General features: G+C 48.7%; 2 protein-coding genes across 3 annotated transcripts in view; one reads left to right on the forward strand and one right to left on the reverse strand.

Annotated features, from left to right (window-relative positions):
• Window positions 1-1,268: 1,268 nt before the first annotated feature.
• PSMC1 (proteasome 26S subunit, ATPase 1) lies at window positions 1,269-14,812 on the forward strand. Its single transcript, XM_077910339.1, has 11 exons — window positions 1,269-1,370; window positions 5,016-5,069; window positions 5,649-5,745; window positions 7,280-7,404; window positions 7,627-7,812; window positions 7,963-8,091; window positions 9,294-9,390; window positions 11,531-11,720; window positions 12,231-12,382; window positions 13,338-13,492; window positions 14,456-14,812. The coding sequence occupies exons 1-11, from the start codon at window positions 1,368-1,370 to the stop codon at window positions 14,588-14,590; spliced, it is 1,323 nt and encodes a 440-aa protein (XP_077766465.1). The 5' UTR covers window positions 1,269-1,367; the 3' UTR covers window positions 14,591-14,812.
• Window positions 13,895-18,495, reverse strand: part of NRDE2 (NRDE-2, necessary for RNA interference, domain containing) — a 49,915-nt gene continuing 45,314 nt past the window's right edge. Inside the window, exons 13-15 of one of the 2 annotated variants that reach the window (XR_013386744.1) lie at window positions 16,665-16,736; window positions 16,046-16,361; window positions 13,895-15,049 (exon numbers count right to left, since the gene is read on the reverse strand). Coding sequence is in view for 1 of the 2 variants with exons in the window: in XM_077910338.1 (XP_077766464.1) it covers window positions 16,236-16,361; window positions 16,665-16,736 (198 nt within the window). In the remaining variant the exon portion in view is untranslated. Of the gene's footprint in view, window positions 16,362-16,664; window positions 16,737-18,495 lie in introns of both variants that reach the window. The other variant, XM_077910338.1, reaches the window with a different exon arrangement.

The raw sequence follows: 18,495 nt of genomic DNA on the forward strand, positions 1-18,495 counted from the left end.
AGGCTTTAAGTTTATCTACATGAGGAATAGCTAAGAGGAAGCAGGAAGGGAATGGAAAGGCTGCTTGGAGCACTTGGTGCTTGGGGACGTTGGAAGTTGCAAGACTTGGAGTTGCAGGGCTGGCTGCCGGGGAGTGGGGAATATTGGCAGGGCCTGTGCAAGGGAGCAAGGAGACGAAGGTGTTTGCTGGGCATTACGGCGCTTCTCCATGCACGTCCTCCAGGATTCTGGTTTTCTCACATACTCATTACCAGCCTGAGTTTCTGTGACTGTGACACCACCTCAGGAACTCCACGCTTCTTCAGGTCACACACAGGTCACACCTCAGGATCGCTCAGACATTCCACACAGCTCCGGCATTCCTCTCAGCATCCACGAGGACGGGGTTGTCTTCACCTGTCAAACCATTTCATGCACCGAGTGGACGCCAGACGTGCTCGTGGAGGCCGACAGCATCCAGACTTTCTAGTACAGCATTTTAGTGATGATGCAAAGGAAAGAGTAATTTCCTGTAGTTTGTACCTGTTGTGTATGAATTAGTGAAATACTCGGAGCCTTTCACAACTAAAAGCCCTCAATTAATCAGGAGCAGGGAAAACAACAAAACAACAACAAAAACAAAAACAAAAACAAAACAAAACAAAAAAAAAACGAGCTCATCTCCCCAGGTCAGCAACGTGCAGCATTTCGAGCACCTGTTAGTGGAAGTTTCCAGAGGCCAAAGGGATGCTTGCTATCGCTCTTACGACCCGGTGGATGGAATAAATGACCAACGTTACCAATCAGGTGCAAGATTGTTGGGTTTTTCTTGTTGTTGTTTTTAAGATTAGCTATTTTTAAGACAACATTTGGCATCACCGCAAGTCACAGACCAGCAAGGGAAAAAGAAGACCTCTGGGTGACTCATTAGCCAAGGAAATACTCTTAGATGATCACGTTTATTCCAGAGACCAAATAATAGCTTAAATGTTGATCCAAAAGTATATGCCAGCTTCGCAGGTCCAAACCCCATTCCGGTTCTTGGAGCAGTAGGTTCTCGGATTTTTGCATATTTTTTGCATATTTTGACTATTTTGTGTTTGCACCATTGCCTTAGTCCTTAGAAGGTCTAGGTCACTGTCTGGGAGTGTTGACAATAAGCTGATCACTTCGACTCACACGTTTTCCAGGTAAAATATTTGCAAGATTGGCGCCCGGCTTCTAGGTTCCAAGGCGGCCCCGCCCACCCCGGCCCCCGGAGCGCGGCTCCGTCCGCGAGGGGATTTGGTTCCCGACGGCCTCCGTAGGGCCCCGTGGCAACTTCCGCCGCCGACGGCCGCCTTGGCGGAGGCACTTCCGGCAGCGGTGGTTCGAGCGGCCGAAGCAAGATGGTGAGTGACTAAGGGTTTCGGCCGGGGGGCGCGGCGCCACGGGGTCGCAGCGGCCCAAGACGAGGGGACGCGGCGGCTTCCCGAGGCACTCGGTCCGCCCTCCCGTGCGGTCTCCTCGCGGGGGGGGGGGGTGCGCGGCGGCCCTGACCCGACGCACCCGGGGCGGGGGCCGGGGCTCGGCGCGAAGGGCCTCCCGGGCTGCCGAGTGGGGGCCGGGCCTTGCTCCAGCGGGCGCTTATCCGCTAGTGCACTAAGCAGGTGTGTATGGAGCACCTGCAACCGGGGGGCGGGGGGGCGCAGGCTCCGAGGGCACAAGGGGTGAGCCTGACTGGTGCAGCCAGACCGGGAAAGTGGGAAAAGAGACACGTAACGTGACGGCAGGGGAGCGGGGTAGGGAGGGGCGGGGGGGGCGGGGGCCTGCTTCCCACCGGGTGTCAGCAAAGGCCCCTCCGAGGCCTGAGGTCTGAGCAGACGATGGGAGAGTGGCCCGTGCAGACAGGGAGGCGTCGGTCCAGGCAGAAGGAATGGTGGGTGCAGAGGCCTGAGATGGGACGTCAGCGGCGCCCGAGCACACGGCCGTGAGGCCCACCTACGAGGCCTTGGGGGTGATGCTCGGACGTGTGCGAGGTACTTTTCCATCATCATCATCAATCATCATCATCACTTTTCCATCATTATCATCATTATTGTTGTTATGTGCGAGGTACTTTTCCATCATCATCATCATCATCATTACTTTTCTGTCATTATTATCATTACTACTACTACTACTACTACTACTACTACTACTGAAGCGTTAGCTGATCCGCAGGGTCGCGTGAGTTTCAGGTGGGCAACACCGTGGGCAAGTCCATACCGTGCTGCGTGTCACTGTACAGTATTGCCGACTGTATTCCCTGTGTGTGCCCTACCTTTTTGCGCCTTTTATCCCTGTGACTTAACACATTTTATAACTGGAAGCCTGTACCTTCCACTACCCCCTCACCCGTTTTGCCCGTCCCGCACCCTCTTTCCTCTGGCATCCACCAGCTGTCTGCGTTCGTGGGTCTGTTTCTGCTTTTTTTTTTTCTTTTTTTTGGTTCCACATATAAGTGAAATCATGGGGTATTTATATTTGCGTGTGGCTTCACTTAGTTTAATACCTGTGGTCTGAATGTCGCAAATGGCAACATCTTTTTTTTTTAATGGCTGAGTAATATCCGTTGTGTTTGTGTGGATTTACACACCACTTCTTTATCTCTTCGTTTATCAGTGGACACGTAGATTGCTTCCGTATCTGAGCTACTGTAAATAATGCCGCAGTAGGGGCCCCTGGGTGGCTCAGTCGGTGAAGCGTCTGCCTTCAGCTCAGGTCATGATTCCGGGGTCCTGGGACTGAGCCCCAAGTCGAGCTCCTTGCTCACCGAGGAGCCTGCTTCTCCCTCTCCCTTGCGCTTCTGCACTTGTGCTCGCTCTTTGTGTCAAACAAAATCTTTTTAAAAAATAATGCCACAGTAAACATAAGAGTATTTTCCAGCATTTTCTTATTTCTCACAACAGTCCTTTCAGTAAGTGAGTATCCTCACTTTACCAAGAAGGAAACTGAGACACAGTAAATGGCTGTGCTAACACACACCCTGTTAGTGTTTTCTAGACAGTATGTAGTAGAGAAACACACAGATGCTGGTGGCCAGTAGATCTGAGTGATTCCTGGCCACATCTGACAAGCTATGCAAGCCACTTAACATCTGTGGGCCTTGGCTTCCTTATCTGTGAACTAGAGGTAATGATAGTACCATCCTCTGGTGTCTGTAGGAATTGAATGAGAGAATACCCTGAGAATGCACACTGCTTGCCATACAGTGAGGGCTTAATAATGAGTATATTTGGTATGGTTATTGGAGACTGAGAAACATCATGTAAAATGCCCCACACATGCAGAAGTTTGGGACCCATTCAGGAATTTGTCCTCCTGAAGCCAGACTTGCAGGATCATGAGAGAAAGGTAGGAGAACATGGGAAGGGTCAGCTGCAGCCAGTTTGGTAAGGGCCGGGTATGCCACTCTAAAGAGTTTGGATGTCACACCATAAATGATAGGAAACATTTGAAAGTTTTTGAGGAGAATGAAAGAATCCTTTGTTTTGTTTTGTTTTGCTTTAAAAGGTAATAGCTGGATTGGTGAGGGGACTCTCAGTTGGGAGGCTAGAGTCCTGGATAAAAACAGATGGGATCAACAAGAGAGAGTGAAGAGCTGAAGCAGATGGATTTCAGGACCCAGATTTTGTGACCAGACTACTTAAAATCCTGACCCGAACGTTTCTTTTCACCAATAATACTCTATTGCTAGTAGTTACTACGAGTCATGCAAATGCTGAATGCCTTACGTGGGTTACCTCATTTTCAGTAACAAGAGCTAGTATCATCCCCACTTTCCAGTTAAGGACGCCAGGGCTCCAAGAGGTGACCTGACTTACCCAAGGTCACATAGCCTATTAGTGATGGAGTCAGAATTGAAACCCGGATGCATCTAATTCCATAGCCCCGTGTTCTTAGGCTTGTTGCAGTTCCTCCTAAAGAAAGTGGAAATAATGAACCCTACCTTGCAGGACGGTGTGGAATTAATGAGGCAGTGAGGGAAAATGTCTAGTACAGACTTAGGCACATAATAAGAAACCCACAAACACCAGGCAACAGCTGGTTCCTTTAGGGGGTATAAGTAAGTGATTGTTGAAGCCCTGTGATTCAGACACCCCACTGTGGTAGAACTAATTCTGTTCACCAGAATTTCTCAAAGCCCTTAAATACCTTCTTCAGGATAAAGCACAAAAGTTTAAGATTCCTGCGTGTGGAGAAATATATTTGATCTTCACTCTTGTAGGTAACCATGGTATGGTTGTTCTCTGGATAACTAAGCTGGCAGCGTATTAATCTAGGTGTTTCTGAGGAAGTGACTAAGAGGGCTCCTCTATTCAGGTTAAGTTCACTGTTGTTTAAATGCCATCATTTTTGAGGTAACTGTTCTGTGTTAAGCGTTGTTCTGTCACTAAGGAGTCTGATTTAAAATCTGAAATTCCATGAGCTAATTATAATACACTGAGTTCTTAATAACCTAAGGTGATTCAGCGTACAGGTTGGGAAGAAAGACCTGGCCGAGAGCCCCAGGCTTTAGAGATGGGAGGTATATAAAAGTTGCTATTGAAAGTCTCCTGGGTCTTGGTGTGATCTTAGTAAGGAGTAAATGATTGATAAATCACTGTTGAATAGATAAAATGATTTCTCTTTGGTGGCCTAATTTCAAGAAATATACTCAGTCAAGTAGTTTTATAATAATGTCAAGCTCTATACTTTCCTCTCAAAAAGGGGTAGTCTTAGAACCCCAGCCTCATTATGATACACAAGTTACGTCAATTACTTAATAGAAATGTCCTTATTTAAGATGCAGTCAGTTGCAAGGTGCACCACCACTGATCTCCTAATAGCCTTGCAGGAAAAAAAAAAAAAAAAAACTTCTGCATGCTAGATGTACATGTAGACTGCAGGTACACCTTAAATTCAGGAAGGTTACAATGAGGGCGAAGTCTTGGTGTCTTACAGTCACAGGAAAATAAGGATGTTCTTTTGAAGTGATCATGTTCTGAATTTATCCCTCTGATTTCTTTTTTCAGGGTCAAAGTCAGAGTGGTGGTCATGGCCCTGGAGGTGGCAAGAAGGATGACAAGGTAAATGAGCCAGATAGGTCTGTGATGTGAGTAAATTATGGAACCTATCAGAGATGTCAGCTGAGAAGTTCTTTGAGGATTCAGAACTTTCAAAATGCAAAATAAGTGATCCTTGTAGTTATTTACCCGGCCTGGCCTGTAGACACAGTGTCTTCCTGATGTTTTAGAAAAGATTATTGACCTGTCAAGTAAGTAGTTACGAATTAATGATTTTTAAATGTATAAAATAACATTGCAGAGTGTTAAATTGCCTGTAATTTTAGTATTTAGTATCCTTAAATGTGAAGAATTGTCTCATTATTTCAGCCCAAACTTTTGGTATATAATTCTGAATTCTGAACTCTAGTCCTTACTGAATAATCACTGGGTATTATAAAAAGAAAGATCAGTTACATTCACCAATTAAAACTGCAGGAATGTAAAACCTAGTTTTATTTTTAAAAGGACAGTTTTTAATAGCATTCTGAAAGATAAGGAGATTACAGCCCCTAGAAATAGATGATGGTCCTACAGAAAGAAGTTTGTGTTTTGATATGATTTGTGTGGTTTTTGTTTTTCCTGCTGTTCTAAAAATTCAAGGACAAGAAAAAGAAATATGAACCTCCCGTACCAACCAGAGTGGGGAAAAAGAAGAAGAAAACAAAGGGACCAGATGCTGCGAGCAAGCTTCCACTGGGTAAGGACACGGTCCCTCCTTGCACTCTCGATTCTGTGGGAACCATCTGTGTGTATGTAGCTCAGATCTGAATGTGGAGGCAGGAAATGGGGTGGCTGAAGCTCTGACTCCTGCGTGTGGCACTCCGCTAAGCTGGAATAAAAGCTGTGTTTTGGTTTTAGCAGCATACAAACAGGGCACAGCTGTGTCTCACTTTAAGAAACTCCAATAATTCCCTTTAGGTAACCAGCTTCTCTGATGTACAGAATGTGTAGTTTTGGATTAGAAAATTCACATTGAGCATGAATAACTCTTAGAAACTCATTTCATGAAGAAATGGAAGACCATTGTGTTAGAATATGAACGTAGTTTCATATTTCATAGTTTCAGCATAGACTAAACTTCAGATTGGGTGACCTGACCCAGCCCACCTCTCCATCTGCAGCCCCGTCCAGTCCCCTTGCTTGCTCTTCACACAGCCCTGCCTTGTGTTCTTTGACTCTTCTGCACATTGGGGATTTTTGCTCTTTGCTTAGAAATGTTCTTCCCTCAGTCCTTCCCATGGCTGCCTGCTTCTCAGTGCTTCAGCTCACATTCCTCCTCCACTTCCATCTAACAAGTGTCTTCCTGCTTCGATGAAATAATTTTTAAAATACTTCTTGGTTAAGAATGAAAGGGAGTCAGACAATGAAAAACATGCTATTAATCTACCATAATAAATCAATATGGTATTTTTTGGGGCGGGGGGGGAATCAATATGGTATTGATGATGAGTAGATCATTAGATTGCCAGAGGATCACAGGAAGTCCAGAAACAGTCAAATTACATGGATAATCAGAATGTAGTAAAGGTGACGTTTGAGTTCTGGGGGAAGAGGGGGAGTTGTTTAACATAAATGGCTGGCATCTTTTATTTGCTATTGAGAAAAAAATGAAACTGGACCCCTTTTTGCCAGATGGGTTACAGTTATGAAAATAAATGAATAAATGAAAATTTAGGAATATATTTAACCTTAGAGAAAAAGAGACGTTTTGAAGAAGAAACTCAGAAACCACAAAAGAAAAAGTTGACATTTTTGTCTATGTGTGCTAAAATTCCTGTGTAGCATGAGACTTCAAGCCAAAAGAAAATGCTTGCTATGTATATTAACATCACTAATATTTCACAGTCCTGTCACAGACGGATGCTTTGCTCAGCTCGCCCGCAACCATGTACTCTGACTGGACAGCACTTAGACCTATTTCTCTTAACACCGGTGGGGGAAAAAAACACCAAAGCAAACTATCTTTGGGGTCATTGAGGTTTTTTTCTTCTTACAATTCACTTAGCGGATGTTTTGCCATAGACCTTGTCCTCATTTTTACCCGCTTACAACTGCCAAAGTCCCTTTTCCCTTTGCATTTAGGCACCGCATACTTAGGATCACCAGACCTTGAATATTTTAGACTTTCAACTAAAATAAGCTTACTTTAAGTCTTAGCCTTTTTTTCTTAAGGATGAACTTAATTGTAAACTTCAAGCTCCAAATTAATAAAACTTTCTTTTTAATTACAGTGACACCTCACACTCAATGCCGGTTAAAATTATTGAAGTTAGAGAGAATTAAAGACTATCTTCTCATGGAGGAAGAATTCATTAGAAATCAGGAACAAATGAAGCCTTTAGAAGAAAAGCAAGAGGTAAATTGAGAAATATTGCATTAACTTGCACTTCACAAATTAATAGTTTTAGGTATAGAATTCAGTAAGTGAATGAAATATCAAGTAGCTGACTCATTCAGGCTTTTATGAATCATTACTGGCTACCTCTTAAAAAGCACCACCTGCTTTGTAAATGTCATGATATCTAGTAAAACTGTCAGCCCGTGTGCTTTTTAGGTTTAATCTGCTTTTCCTTCATAGGAGGAAAGATCTAAGGTGGATGATCTGAGGGGAACCCCAATGTCAGTAGGAACCTTGGAAGAGATCATTGATGACAATCATGCCATCGTGTCTACATCTGTGGGTTCAGAACACTATGTCAGCATTCTTTCCTTTGTAGACAAGGATCTGCTGGAACCAGGCTGCTCTGTCCTGCTCAACCACAAGGCAAGTTGATGTCTTGTGGACATCACTAGGAGTGCTTTCTCCTTCCTCTCAGATCTGTCCATTCGTGCCGTTTTGTGATTGGCATTGCTTTGTTATGAATGGATTGTGTGAACCTCACATTTCTGCATTAAAACTGATGTTCTCTCTTAGGTGCATGCTGTCATAGGGGTGCTCATGGATGACACAGATCCCTTGGTCACAGTAATGAAGGTAGAGAAGGCCCCCCAGGAAACCTACGCTGATATCGGGGGATTGGACAACCAAATCCAGGAAATTAAGGTAGGGCTAAGAACGAGCTCTGGGTTTCTAGATTTTTGGTTTCTTACTACTATCTCATTTAGGGTACTTGGAGTTATTTTGCATATTTTGTTTTTTCTTTAGTGATCAAAGCAGTAAGTGACTTAGAGCTTGCCAGCTGTGGGGTTTTGTACTTGTTCTTTCTTTCTTTCTTTTTTTTTGAAAGATTTTATTTATTTATTCATAGACACAGAGAGAGAGGCAGAGACACAGCAGAGGGAGAGGGAGAAGCAGGCTCCATGCAGGGAGCCCGATGTGGGACTCAATCCCGGGTCTCCAGGATCACACCCCAGGCTGCAGGCGGCGCCAAACCTCTGCGCCACCGGGGCTGCCCTGTACTTGTTATTTCTATTTCCTAACTCAGGATTAACAAATAGTATGATTGTTCTTCCAGCAGCTGCAGCTTAATCTTTTTGATATGCAACGTTTAATTATCTGTGTGAATATATGTTTTCCTCTATGTTGACTTTTACTATGGCTATCTAGAAACCTCCAGTGGGGTGTGGGGATAGTGTGAGTGGAGAAGTGAAGTGGTCATTCAGGTTTGCTGTGGGCTAGCCATCTGCAGGGAGGTCGTGCAGAGCTGTCACAGATCTGGGAAATAGCCATCACGTCCATTGGTGTAACAGCAATCAGAAAATCTTGCCAGTTCCTTTCTGTAGCTTCATTGAAAGGGGGGTGTATTTTCACTTTAAGCTCCTTTTGGTCAGGAAGAACTTAAATGTTGCTCAAGGCTGACTTCTACAGGACAGTGAGAGGGAAACTGGGTGAAACAGGAAGGGCACGGGTGCTGGGAGCTTCGGGAGAACATGTTCTCCTTGGTCTGTCCCTCCTGCTAGATGAAATCAGGCACATGGTCTCTTACAAGATTAAGTGACAGCTTAGCTTGTTTTTGTTGAAAGTGAGACCAAGGGATCCCTGGGTGGCTCAGCGGTTTAGCGCCTGCCTTCAGCCCAATGCGGGGTCCTGGAGTCCCGGGATCGAGTCCCACATCGGGCTCCCTGCATGGAGCCTGCTTCTCCCTCTCCTTCTGACACACATGAGTGTGTCTCTCATGAATAAATAAATAAAATCTTAAAAAAAAAAGAAGAAAGAAAGTGAGATCTGTTCATGATGCCAATGAATGGATCTGATAATTTCAGTAAGAAAGCATTTCATTTTTTACCAAGTATTTGTTTCTGTAGGAATCCGTGGAGCTTCCTCTCACTCATCCTGAATATTATGAAGAGATGGGTATAAAGCCCCCAAAGGGTGTCATTCTCTATGGTCCACCTGGCACAGGTATGTATGCTCTGGGTTCGACTTTCTGGACACTCAGCTAATCTCTTAAGCCACAGCAGTAGCTTGTTATAATTATTTAGTTCTTGAGTAAGGATGCCACAATTCCTTAGTTTAAAACAAGATTCTCTAAGCAACATTTTGGACATTTTCTGAATAGATACAGAAACATACCTATTACATAAAAGTATACTTATCTGTATAGTAGGTGGTAAGAAATTGAATTATCTTAGACTCGAAATTGTACACTTAACAGACTTGATGTGTTAAAAACCAGTAAGCAACACCCTCCCCATCCCTCCTCAGTGTGAGTGCATTTACAATTTCTTTGAATTCCTCTTTGTAATCAAGTAATTAGATTTATGTACTGTAGAACATAAGACTTTAAAGTATTCATAAAAGTAACGTGAGTCCAATAAAAATACTCATAAAGGTAACATAAGTCCATTAAAAAGACTTTGTAAGACACAAAATAAACCAGGACACTCAACCTTGGCTGTACATTGGAATGACCTTCAAGCTTTAAAAAAATACCGATGCCTGGTCTCATCCCTGAAAATTCTGATATGTTCATCTGGAGTGTGGCCAGGAACCAGAGCCGTGGTGGAGAACCACGGATTTAAAAGCTATTCTGTGTTGTTCATATTGGGTTCATTCTCTGGTCCATTGTACTAAATGAATATAATGGATAAATAGATGAAGATAAAAATATATAGTTGGTTCATTATGCAATTAGTTGACCCAAATAAGTTGTACAGCCCAGGACTTGGTTCACTGCTATAAATTCCAGAGGAAGCACAGTTACTTGAGTGAACGGATTGCAGAGGATTGCCCACAGCGGAGGGACTGGGAAACAACTGAACTCAGAGGCATGGAGCTTTTGCAGCTATCATCTTTTACGGCCCAGGCAGTGAAGTCTCAGAGAAGCCAGTGACTAGGCCAAGGCCGCAGGAGCTCTGGGACTTGAGCTGGTAACAGGGCTGGAGCTGGAATGCAGGCATCCTCACCTGCAGCTGTGGGCTGCCTTTGGTGTGCGCGCACTGCCAGGGGCTGATAGGAGGTGGGGTATAGCAGAGGGTGACAGGCCCGTCAGGAGGAGGAGCCTGGTTTGGTGATCCCTCTGCTATTGAAGTGCCCCAGGACCCAGCCTTGGCTGCTTCTGGACTGGAAGGTGCCATCCACTTAGGAGGTCCTTTTTGTCTTCTGCTCACTGTCCTTAATCAGTATTCTCAGAATTCTATGCTTCTAACCCCCAGACCTGTTCCTCTGCCTATCTGACCAAAAAGACATCATTGCCACAACATGTTGCAAAGCTTAGTGCCTTATCCCCCTCCCTACTTGAACGAAGTCTTCTACATCACTCACCAGCAGCTTGCAGGGCCCCCCTTCTCCTGCAGGCCTGAGCTTGGTCCTTTACTGTCCCAGTGTCTTGATGCCATTCCCTGGCCCTGTGCCCATGTCCTCACCATCAAAGGGGCCAAGGTTTCCAGCCCTGAAGTTCACAGGGTGGCTGCCAAATCTCCTATCTTTGACCTGAAATAGAAATATCCAGGAATGGAGCAGGATTGGAAATGTTTGAGATCATCCCTGAGACTGGGGAGAGGAACTTCCCCATGAGGGCACACCACAGACTGAGAACTCTCTAGAACTTCCAGCAGCTCTCAGCTGTCGGCTTCATTGGGAGCCAGTCCTGCCTCAGCTGAGCCTTGGGCAAGCCTGCCTGGCACAGGCGTGACTCTCAGCCCCAGGCATGCAGCCCTGGTGCTCCAGGACTATAGTTCCTAGGCCATTTCCCATCACTGATAGTTTCATAGGAAGTTGAGTTTGGATCTCTAGCCCTGGGTACATGGATTGGGTTAAAAACCTCTGCAATTTTGAATAACCCAGTAAAACGTATTTTCTGACATTATGATGATGAATTTAGGAAGTTAAAAATAATCAAAACATTACTTAGGTTTTTGTCAGTTTTCTCTTACCTGCCTTGGAGAACGGAATGTCGAGACACCTGAATGGGGGCATGGCTTTTCATCCACTATCTGCCAATTTCTGATGGCCATTTAAGGGGGTAGTGACAGAGCTTTTAAGTTAAAACAGCACTTGAGGGGTTTCTTCCTTTGTCCTTTTCTTTTTTAATCTAAAACAGGTAAAACCTTATTAGCCAAAGCAGTAGCAAACCAAACCTCAGCCACTTTCTTGAGAGTGGTTGGCTCTGAACTTATTCAGAAGTACCTAGGCGACGGGCCCAAACTCGTTCGGGAATTGTTCCGAGTTGCGGAAGAACATGCACCATCCATCGTGTTTATTGATGAAATCGATGCCATTGGAACAAAAAGGTACACCTTTCTCTTAACTTTGTGTTGATCAGGTCAAAACTGTAGCTCTTCTCAGCACAGTGATCACCGAGTACCCACTATATGGCCTGCACGTTGGTTTGCCACAGCTCCTGCCATCCATGGCTCTCTATGGGTGCTTCAGGCTCTGCTCTCCCAGGTGCCAGCCAGCCACCACCCGGGAGCTGTGACTGCCTGGAGAGCAGTCCATGACCTTGTCCTGAACATCTGCTCTGAGCCAGGCATCATCTGGACTTTGGGGACACAGCCCCTGCCCTCGAGGAGCCCCAGTCGGGTTAGGGCTCAGATACCACATGTGGAGACTGAGTTAATGATAGAACCTCAGGCATGAAAACTTCCATGATTTAAATAATGTAACGTGGTGGTTGGGAGGGTGTGCTGATTTTGTTGCTAGAATTCATTGAGGGTGTCAGAGGTTGCCAGAGCTGTTACTGATTTTACCCTTCAGCAGGAGATCAGTTAGGTTTTCACTCGTTTTCTTCTTTTTCAAAGATACGACTCAAATTCTGGTGGGGAGAGGGAAATTCAACGAACGATGTTGGAACTGTTGAACCAGTTGGATGGATTTGATTCAAGGGGTGATGTGAAGGTCATCATGGCCACAAACCGGATAGAAACCTTGGATCCAGCACTTATCAGACCAGGTCAGGTTTGCTTTTGTTCCTTCATGGAGAATTGCCGGGTTTATGTGTCTGTAAGTGCACTTTCAGGGGATTTAAAATGATACACACTAGGAACACCCGGGTGGCTCAGTGTGTTGAGCATCTGCCTTCAGCTCAGGCCATGATCCCAAGGTCTTGGGATGGAGCCTCACATCAGGCTCCCTGCTCAGAGGGGAGCCTGCTTTCTCCCTCTGCCTGTGCCCCTGCTCATGTGATTGTTCTGACAAATGAATAAAACCTTAAAAAAAAAAAAAAGACATATCAAGGCAAATCCATTATTGAAGTACAGAGTAACTTACTAAAAACTGTCCCCTGAGGGAAGCCCGGGTGGCTCAGCGATTTAGCACCTGCCTTCAGCCCAGGGTGTGATCCTGGAGTCCCGGGATTAAGTCCCACTCAGGCTCCCTGCATGGAGCCTGCTTCTCCCTCTGCCTGTGTCTCGGCCTCTCTCTCTCTGTCTCTCATGAATAAATAAATAAACTCTTAAAAAAAAAAAAAAATGTCCTGAGGTCGGACGGACATGATGCAGTGGGTGCAGCGTGCGTCTCTTAATTCCAATCTTAAGTGGTGATTCTTTCCCATTATGAAAATTCTTTTTTTTTTCTGAAGTAATTCACATGCTAAGTCAGGTTCATTTTTTTACATTCAGGTAATACCAGAGCAGCAGTGGCTAATTTGTTTTTAACACGATCTGTCCTCATCCACTACATACGCCATTCAGGAACCACTCCTTTACTTCTGCGGGTACCAGGGCAGAGAGGAGTTCTTTGAAATGGGATGAGTTCAAATGTAGATAATTACAAACTACAGGAGTGTTTGCTCCTCAGGATATGGCGCAAACTGCGTGAGTGAGGAGACCGGCTCAGGCTGCTCCCGGAGCCAGAGCCACACCTGGGGACCGCACAGGGCCGTGACTGGAAATGTTTTCTACCTGCAGGCCGCATTGACAGGAAGATTGAGTTCCCCCTGCCTGACGAAAAGACTAAGAAGCGCATCTTTCAGATCCACACAAGCAGGATGACGCTGGCTGATGATGTGACCCTGGACGACTTGATCATGGCTAAGGATGACCTCTCTGGTGCTGACATCAAGGTGAGGCCTGGGCTGGAGTGTACTGCTCGATGTCGTGTGTGTGTGTGTGTGGGGGGGGGGGGGGTGGAGGGAGGGAGGGGACGTCTCTTCCCAGAGGACCAGAACAGAGCCAGGCCTGGGCGCTGAATATGGGTCCAGCTGCTTTGCAGGTGAGGACCTGGCTGTTTGTCAGGTGTATGTGCAGGGGTTGGGTGGGGACAGCACATGTGGGGCCTTTTCATGCCAGAGCCTGCCCTGAGCTGCATAGCGTTGGCCTCCCTAGAACTAGGTTGGTGTCTTCGTTAGAGTAAAAGTTCTTTTCAAAATGTAATCATTTTAAAATTTTGCACTACCTTTATATTTTGAAATTTTGAAGTCTTCAGAAAAGTTGCAACAGTAGTAAATACTGATACATCCATCACCTCGATTTATCAAAAGTTACCATTTTATTGCTTTGCCTTATCTTTTTGTCCACAAATAACATTTTCTTTTTTGCTAAACCATTTGAAATATCCTGAAGGCCAAAACCAGATAGAAACTTCAGTGTCAGGACTGTGTTTTTGTCCTGTCATGTTGCCTGGGTTCTAGTTTTACTTTTGACAAGTGATGACTGAGAAAATAAACGTATCACCATAAATATTGTCCTGAGATTTACGCCTTTTCTCTCATGACCGTAAATGAAATGGATGCTCTCTGGTGTAAATGCCTCCGTGGCCTGGGAACATTGCTCCCTGCACATTGAGAACTTCCCTACCAGGCCACCCGCTGGTTAGAACCGGAGTCTGTCCTCCCCTCAAAGCCACTTCTGATCCTCTGAGAAAATAATTACAATGTGTAAAACATTCAAAAAGATCTTTTTTCCCCAAATGGCTTAAGCAGTTTGTTTAGTCTGCGCGTCTCACGCCTCACTCAAAGTCGCTCTCGAGTTGTTAGAATGCAAATAAAAAGTATTTCCCTTTCTGAACATACCATTCTTTCTTACAGGCCATCTGCACAGAGGCTGGTCTGATGGCCTTGAGAGAGCGTCGGATGAAAGTAACAAATGAAGACTTCAAGAAATCTAAAGAAAATGTTCTTTATAAAAAACAAGAGGGCACCCCCGAGGGACTGTATCTCTAGCGGACCAGAGCTGCCTTCAGGAGATGGTTGGGCATGTCCTGACCCCTCCGAGGGAGGAGGTGGGGGAAGCCCCCGGAGGAAACCATGTTCCAGTTGATCTTTCTTAGCAAAACCTCCCGTGTACCTTTTTGCGCGTGATGTGTAGGACACCCCCTGGGCTGCCTTCCTCTGTGGGTCACGTGCAGTGCTCTGTCCCCAATAAAGCGTGATCCCCCTCCAGCAGTTCATCCTGTTTCTGCAGCCTCCACACTGGCACTCAGCAGCAGCAAGCAGGTGGAGGCTCCTGGGTGAGGACTGGATGCAGACTCCACACCTCTTGCCCAGCTGACAGCAGCTCACGGGGAAGTGTCTCCACTGTCTCAGCAACAAAGGCTGAGAGGGTGGCCATGGCTTTAAGGAAACAGCTTTCGGCGCTGGAAGGTCTGCAGATCAGGTGACCTCACACGGCGTCTTGGCACCCTGGGGCAGGAGCAAAGTGTGGTGCTCCTGCGGGGAACCCGCGGCCGCCTGAGGGCCCCCCTGCCCTGCCACCCCTCGTGCTTCCTTCCATTCAGGAACCTCCTCCATCTCCAGGGCCTTCAGACCAGTGCGAGCCTCCCCTTCCCCATCTACTGCCGCACTTCTCCCCGTTCTGGGCACTTCCATGTGCAAGCTGGGAAGGAGGTGGGGCAGCTGAGGCAAGTGGCCACTCAGGCCGCCCGTCTCCCCGGTGTCCATCCCTCTCTAGCCACACACTGGCTTTTCTGCATGGGATGCCAAAGAAATACAACTTCAGCAATTACAGACATCATGGCTTTTAGGTTTTTGGGGTTTTTTTGGGTTTTTTAGAGCAGGACCTCAGAATAATTAACTGGGAGGAAACTGCTTTAAGAGCTAATAACTGCAAGGCAGGTCCTTTTCAGAAGAAAGTGGTCTGAACGTGGGTATTTACATTTCACTCCACTCACAGCCCTCAGAATCAGGGACGTGGCCCTGATTGGGTCTGGGTCTGCACTCTCCTCACGTGGCCGCCTGCCCCTCTGCAGCAGGGCCCTTCCCTTGGGCAGGGCTTGCCACACGTGGGTGCACCCGAGCCCCCAGGGCTCCTGGTCACCTGTAGACTGGCAGCTGGGCTGAGGTGCACCTGCGAGGCTGCGTCCCTAACAGGCACCCAGACACTGCTGGTCTGCAGCTGGGCAGTGGCAGGAATGGGGGCTTAGGGGTACGCTGGGTAGAGGCCAGAGCACCCAAGCCTTGCTCTGGCCCGAGGAGATGGGCAATCTGCTCTCCTCACCAGCCTGGGGACCGGTTCTAGGGTTGAGTAACCAGAGCTTCCCTGGCATCACCGCAAGGCCCAGAGACCCCGGGCAGGACCACCAAGGGGGCCAACCCACAGGGCACACTGGCTGGGCAGAGGAAGGGTGGGACCAACCGGGCCACCGTGGGACATTCAGTATCACTGGGCACGGTTCTCACCTACACGTCCACATGGTCACATATATAATATGCAAACAGAAGCTTCTAGGTTGTCTGCACATCCCAAAATGTGCAAGAGGTAAGACACGGATAGCCTAGGTACAAACACTAAGATCAGAAACTTCAAAGGCAGAGGTCTTGCAAGCACACTCAGGCCCATGGTCCACGTCGGCACCCTCCTGCCTGGGCTCTAGTCCTCGAGCAGGAGCTCGAGCTCCTCCATGGGCAGGCGCACCCGGAGCTCCTTCTCTGTCATCAGGTCCAGGATCTCCTGCATCTCCTCAGGGAAGTGCTGCACAGCGTCCAGGTACAGCACCTAGGACAAGGAGGCCTGCACTGTCCACGCGCCGTCCCCTGCCCCATCCCCCGCCCCGTCCCCCTTGGCAGCACCACACACGGCACACGCTGCCAGGAAGACACAACTCAGGAGCAAGGCCGCCTGGTTCCCCGGTGGCCCAGGGACCCCTACACCAGGAGCACCCAAACTCTGGGCAGATGATGGCAGCCCCAGCAGACACTGGCCCCGTGCAGGGCGAGGCTTCCCTAGCAGGTCTGGGGGTGCCGTCCCCAGTGACACGGATGGTGGGTGTGTGCAGACCCCGTGGTCTCGGGGACTCACCTTTGCCCAAGGACAACTCTGCAGGGCTTTGTAGAACACGCCTTTGCTCCTCTCTCTGTTTCCTGAGGAAACCTGAGGCAGGGGAGGAATTGGAAGGTTCACTGGAGCAGACGCTAAGGCTATGGAAACCACTCTGGGTGCCCCGCACGGACCCACAGGGGGCTCACGGCACCCAGCCAGCCCGCAGAGGGGTGGCACCGTCATGGCGGCCCCGGGCCTGAGGCCCTGCGCCATGGGGTGGGTGCAGGCGGGGCTCTGTGACCTCGGTTCACCTCCTCCCTCCCCGGGCCAGCAGGCCTTGGGTGTCACAGGAGGCTCAGGCCTTGATGCAACACGGGGACCATTTGATGAGATCTCAGAGGAATGAGACCCCCGTCCCCCGTGGCTCCTCCAGGGAACCCCAGCCTGGCAGAGCCGCCCCCGGGTCAGCAAGCACCTGCATTTGCTCAAGGCTTCTCCTGGCCCCCGCCTCCCCAGGTGCATTCCCACAGGGACAGCTCACTAGTGGCCACTGGCTCTACCCGCCCGGTGGCCGGCACACAGCATCGAGGACAGCGGAGGGCTGCTGGTGGCCCTCCCGGAATCAGGGACAGCACCTAGAGAGCCTGGGGCTCGGGCGCTCCGGCCACCGAGGATGGCCGCCCCACCTTCCCGGTTCCTCCAGGCTGATGCCCAGAAACGGCCAGCACCCGTGAGCACAGTCTGTCACCACCCCCGGAGCCTGCTGCGGAGCCCAGGGCACTGCTGTGCCCCCTCGGCCCTTTCGAGGCCGGGCCTCCCCAGTGAGTGGAGTTGTCCTTCCTTCACGCACCAAAATATCCCAACGTGCTCTCATACGCTTGAGACACCATTTCCTGGTTTCTGAAAGAAGCACAGATGGCACTGCCGTCCTGTCAACCGCTGTATTTGGGAGGTGCCCTGGTGATCCTGGAACCCAGCAAATTCAGGTCCGACGGTGGCGAGACTCCGGCGCAAACTGCTCTGAGTTCCTCCATCAGCGCTGCACACGCCTGGTCCGCCAGGGACAAAGGGCTCGGCGCCCGGCGCACTGGTGGCTCCTGGCCCGGCACCCACCCTCTCCCGCTCAGCAGAGCTGCCCTGGTGCCCTGCACCCTCCTTCCTCGCCCTCTAAGTCCCTCGTCCTCACAAACCATAACTTCATGGCCATTCCTGCGTCCAGGCTGACACAGGTGACGGGTGACCCCACAGCATCGGGACGGTGGGTGGACTGGAATGAGCACAGAACTGAGGGGACACTGCGGGCGGAAGAGCAGAGCGGGGGCTGGTCCCTGTGTAACCTGGGTGCCGCCAGGGACGACCGCTCTGCTGGGTGACTGGGAGCCAGGGCTTCGCAGAGGCCCCTTGTCGGCGGCGGGGGGGGGGGGGGGGGGGGGGGGGGGAGCCTCACACATGCCCTGAAGGCCGCGGGCCCCCCACCCAGCCCCGAACCAGGGGGCTGGGCTCCTGCCCCCCTGACGGAGCAGGTGTGCAAGTTCTCCATTCAGACGTGGGCTGCTGGGGCTCAGTGACCGCGGCTTGGGCACCGCTGTGTCCTCTCACCGGAAGGGCTCAGGCTTTTGTAAAATTCCACTCTCTTTTCTTATCTGAGCAGCCGTTAGCGAATGTAATTTTTTTTAAATTACTGGACCAAGTGATATCCAATCCAAACAGAAAGCTACGTTTCCACGACACCTGAGTGTTCCTGGGAGGTGACGACAGTCCTGCTGGAGGCTTCCGTCCTCCCCACCAGCAGCTGAACTGAGGGCGACTCTTCACCCTCCCACCAGCTCTTGTAAGCGGCGGCCTCAATACAGCCTGACTCCGGCCAGCC

This window comes from Canis aureus, chromosome 9 (genome assembly GCF_053574225.1).
Source record: "Canis aureus isolate CA01 chromosome 9, VMU_Caureus_v.1.0, whole genome shotgun sequence".
NCBI classification, from domain to species: domain Eukaryota; kingdom Metazoa; phylum Chordata; class Mammalia; order Carnivora; family Canidae; genus Canis; species Canis aureus.

What these genes read in the sequence shown, in the direction of transcription:
- PSMC1 (XM_077910339.1), top strand. An exon ending in GTGGCAAGAAGGATGACAAG is followed by an intron (nt 5,070 to 5,648) that starts GTAAATGAGCCA and finishes TAAAAATTCAAG; the next exon opens with GACAAGAAAAAGAAATATGA. An exon ending in TGCGAGCAAGCTTCCACTGG is followed by an intron (nt 5,746 to 7,279) that starts GTAAGGACACGG and finishes TTTTAATTACAG; the next exon opens with TGACACCTCACACTCAATGC.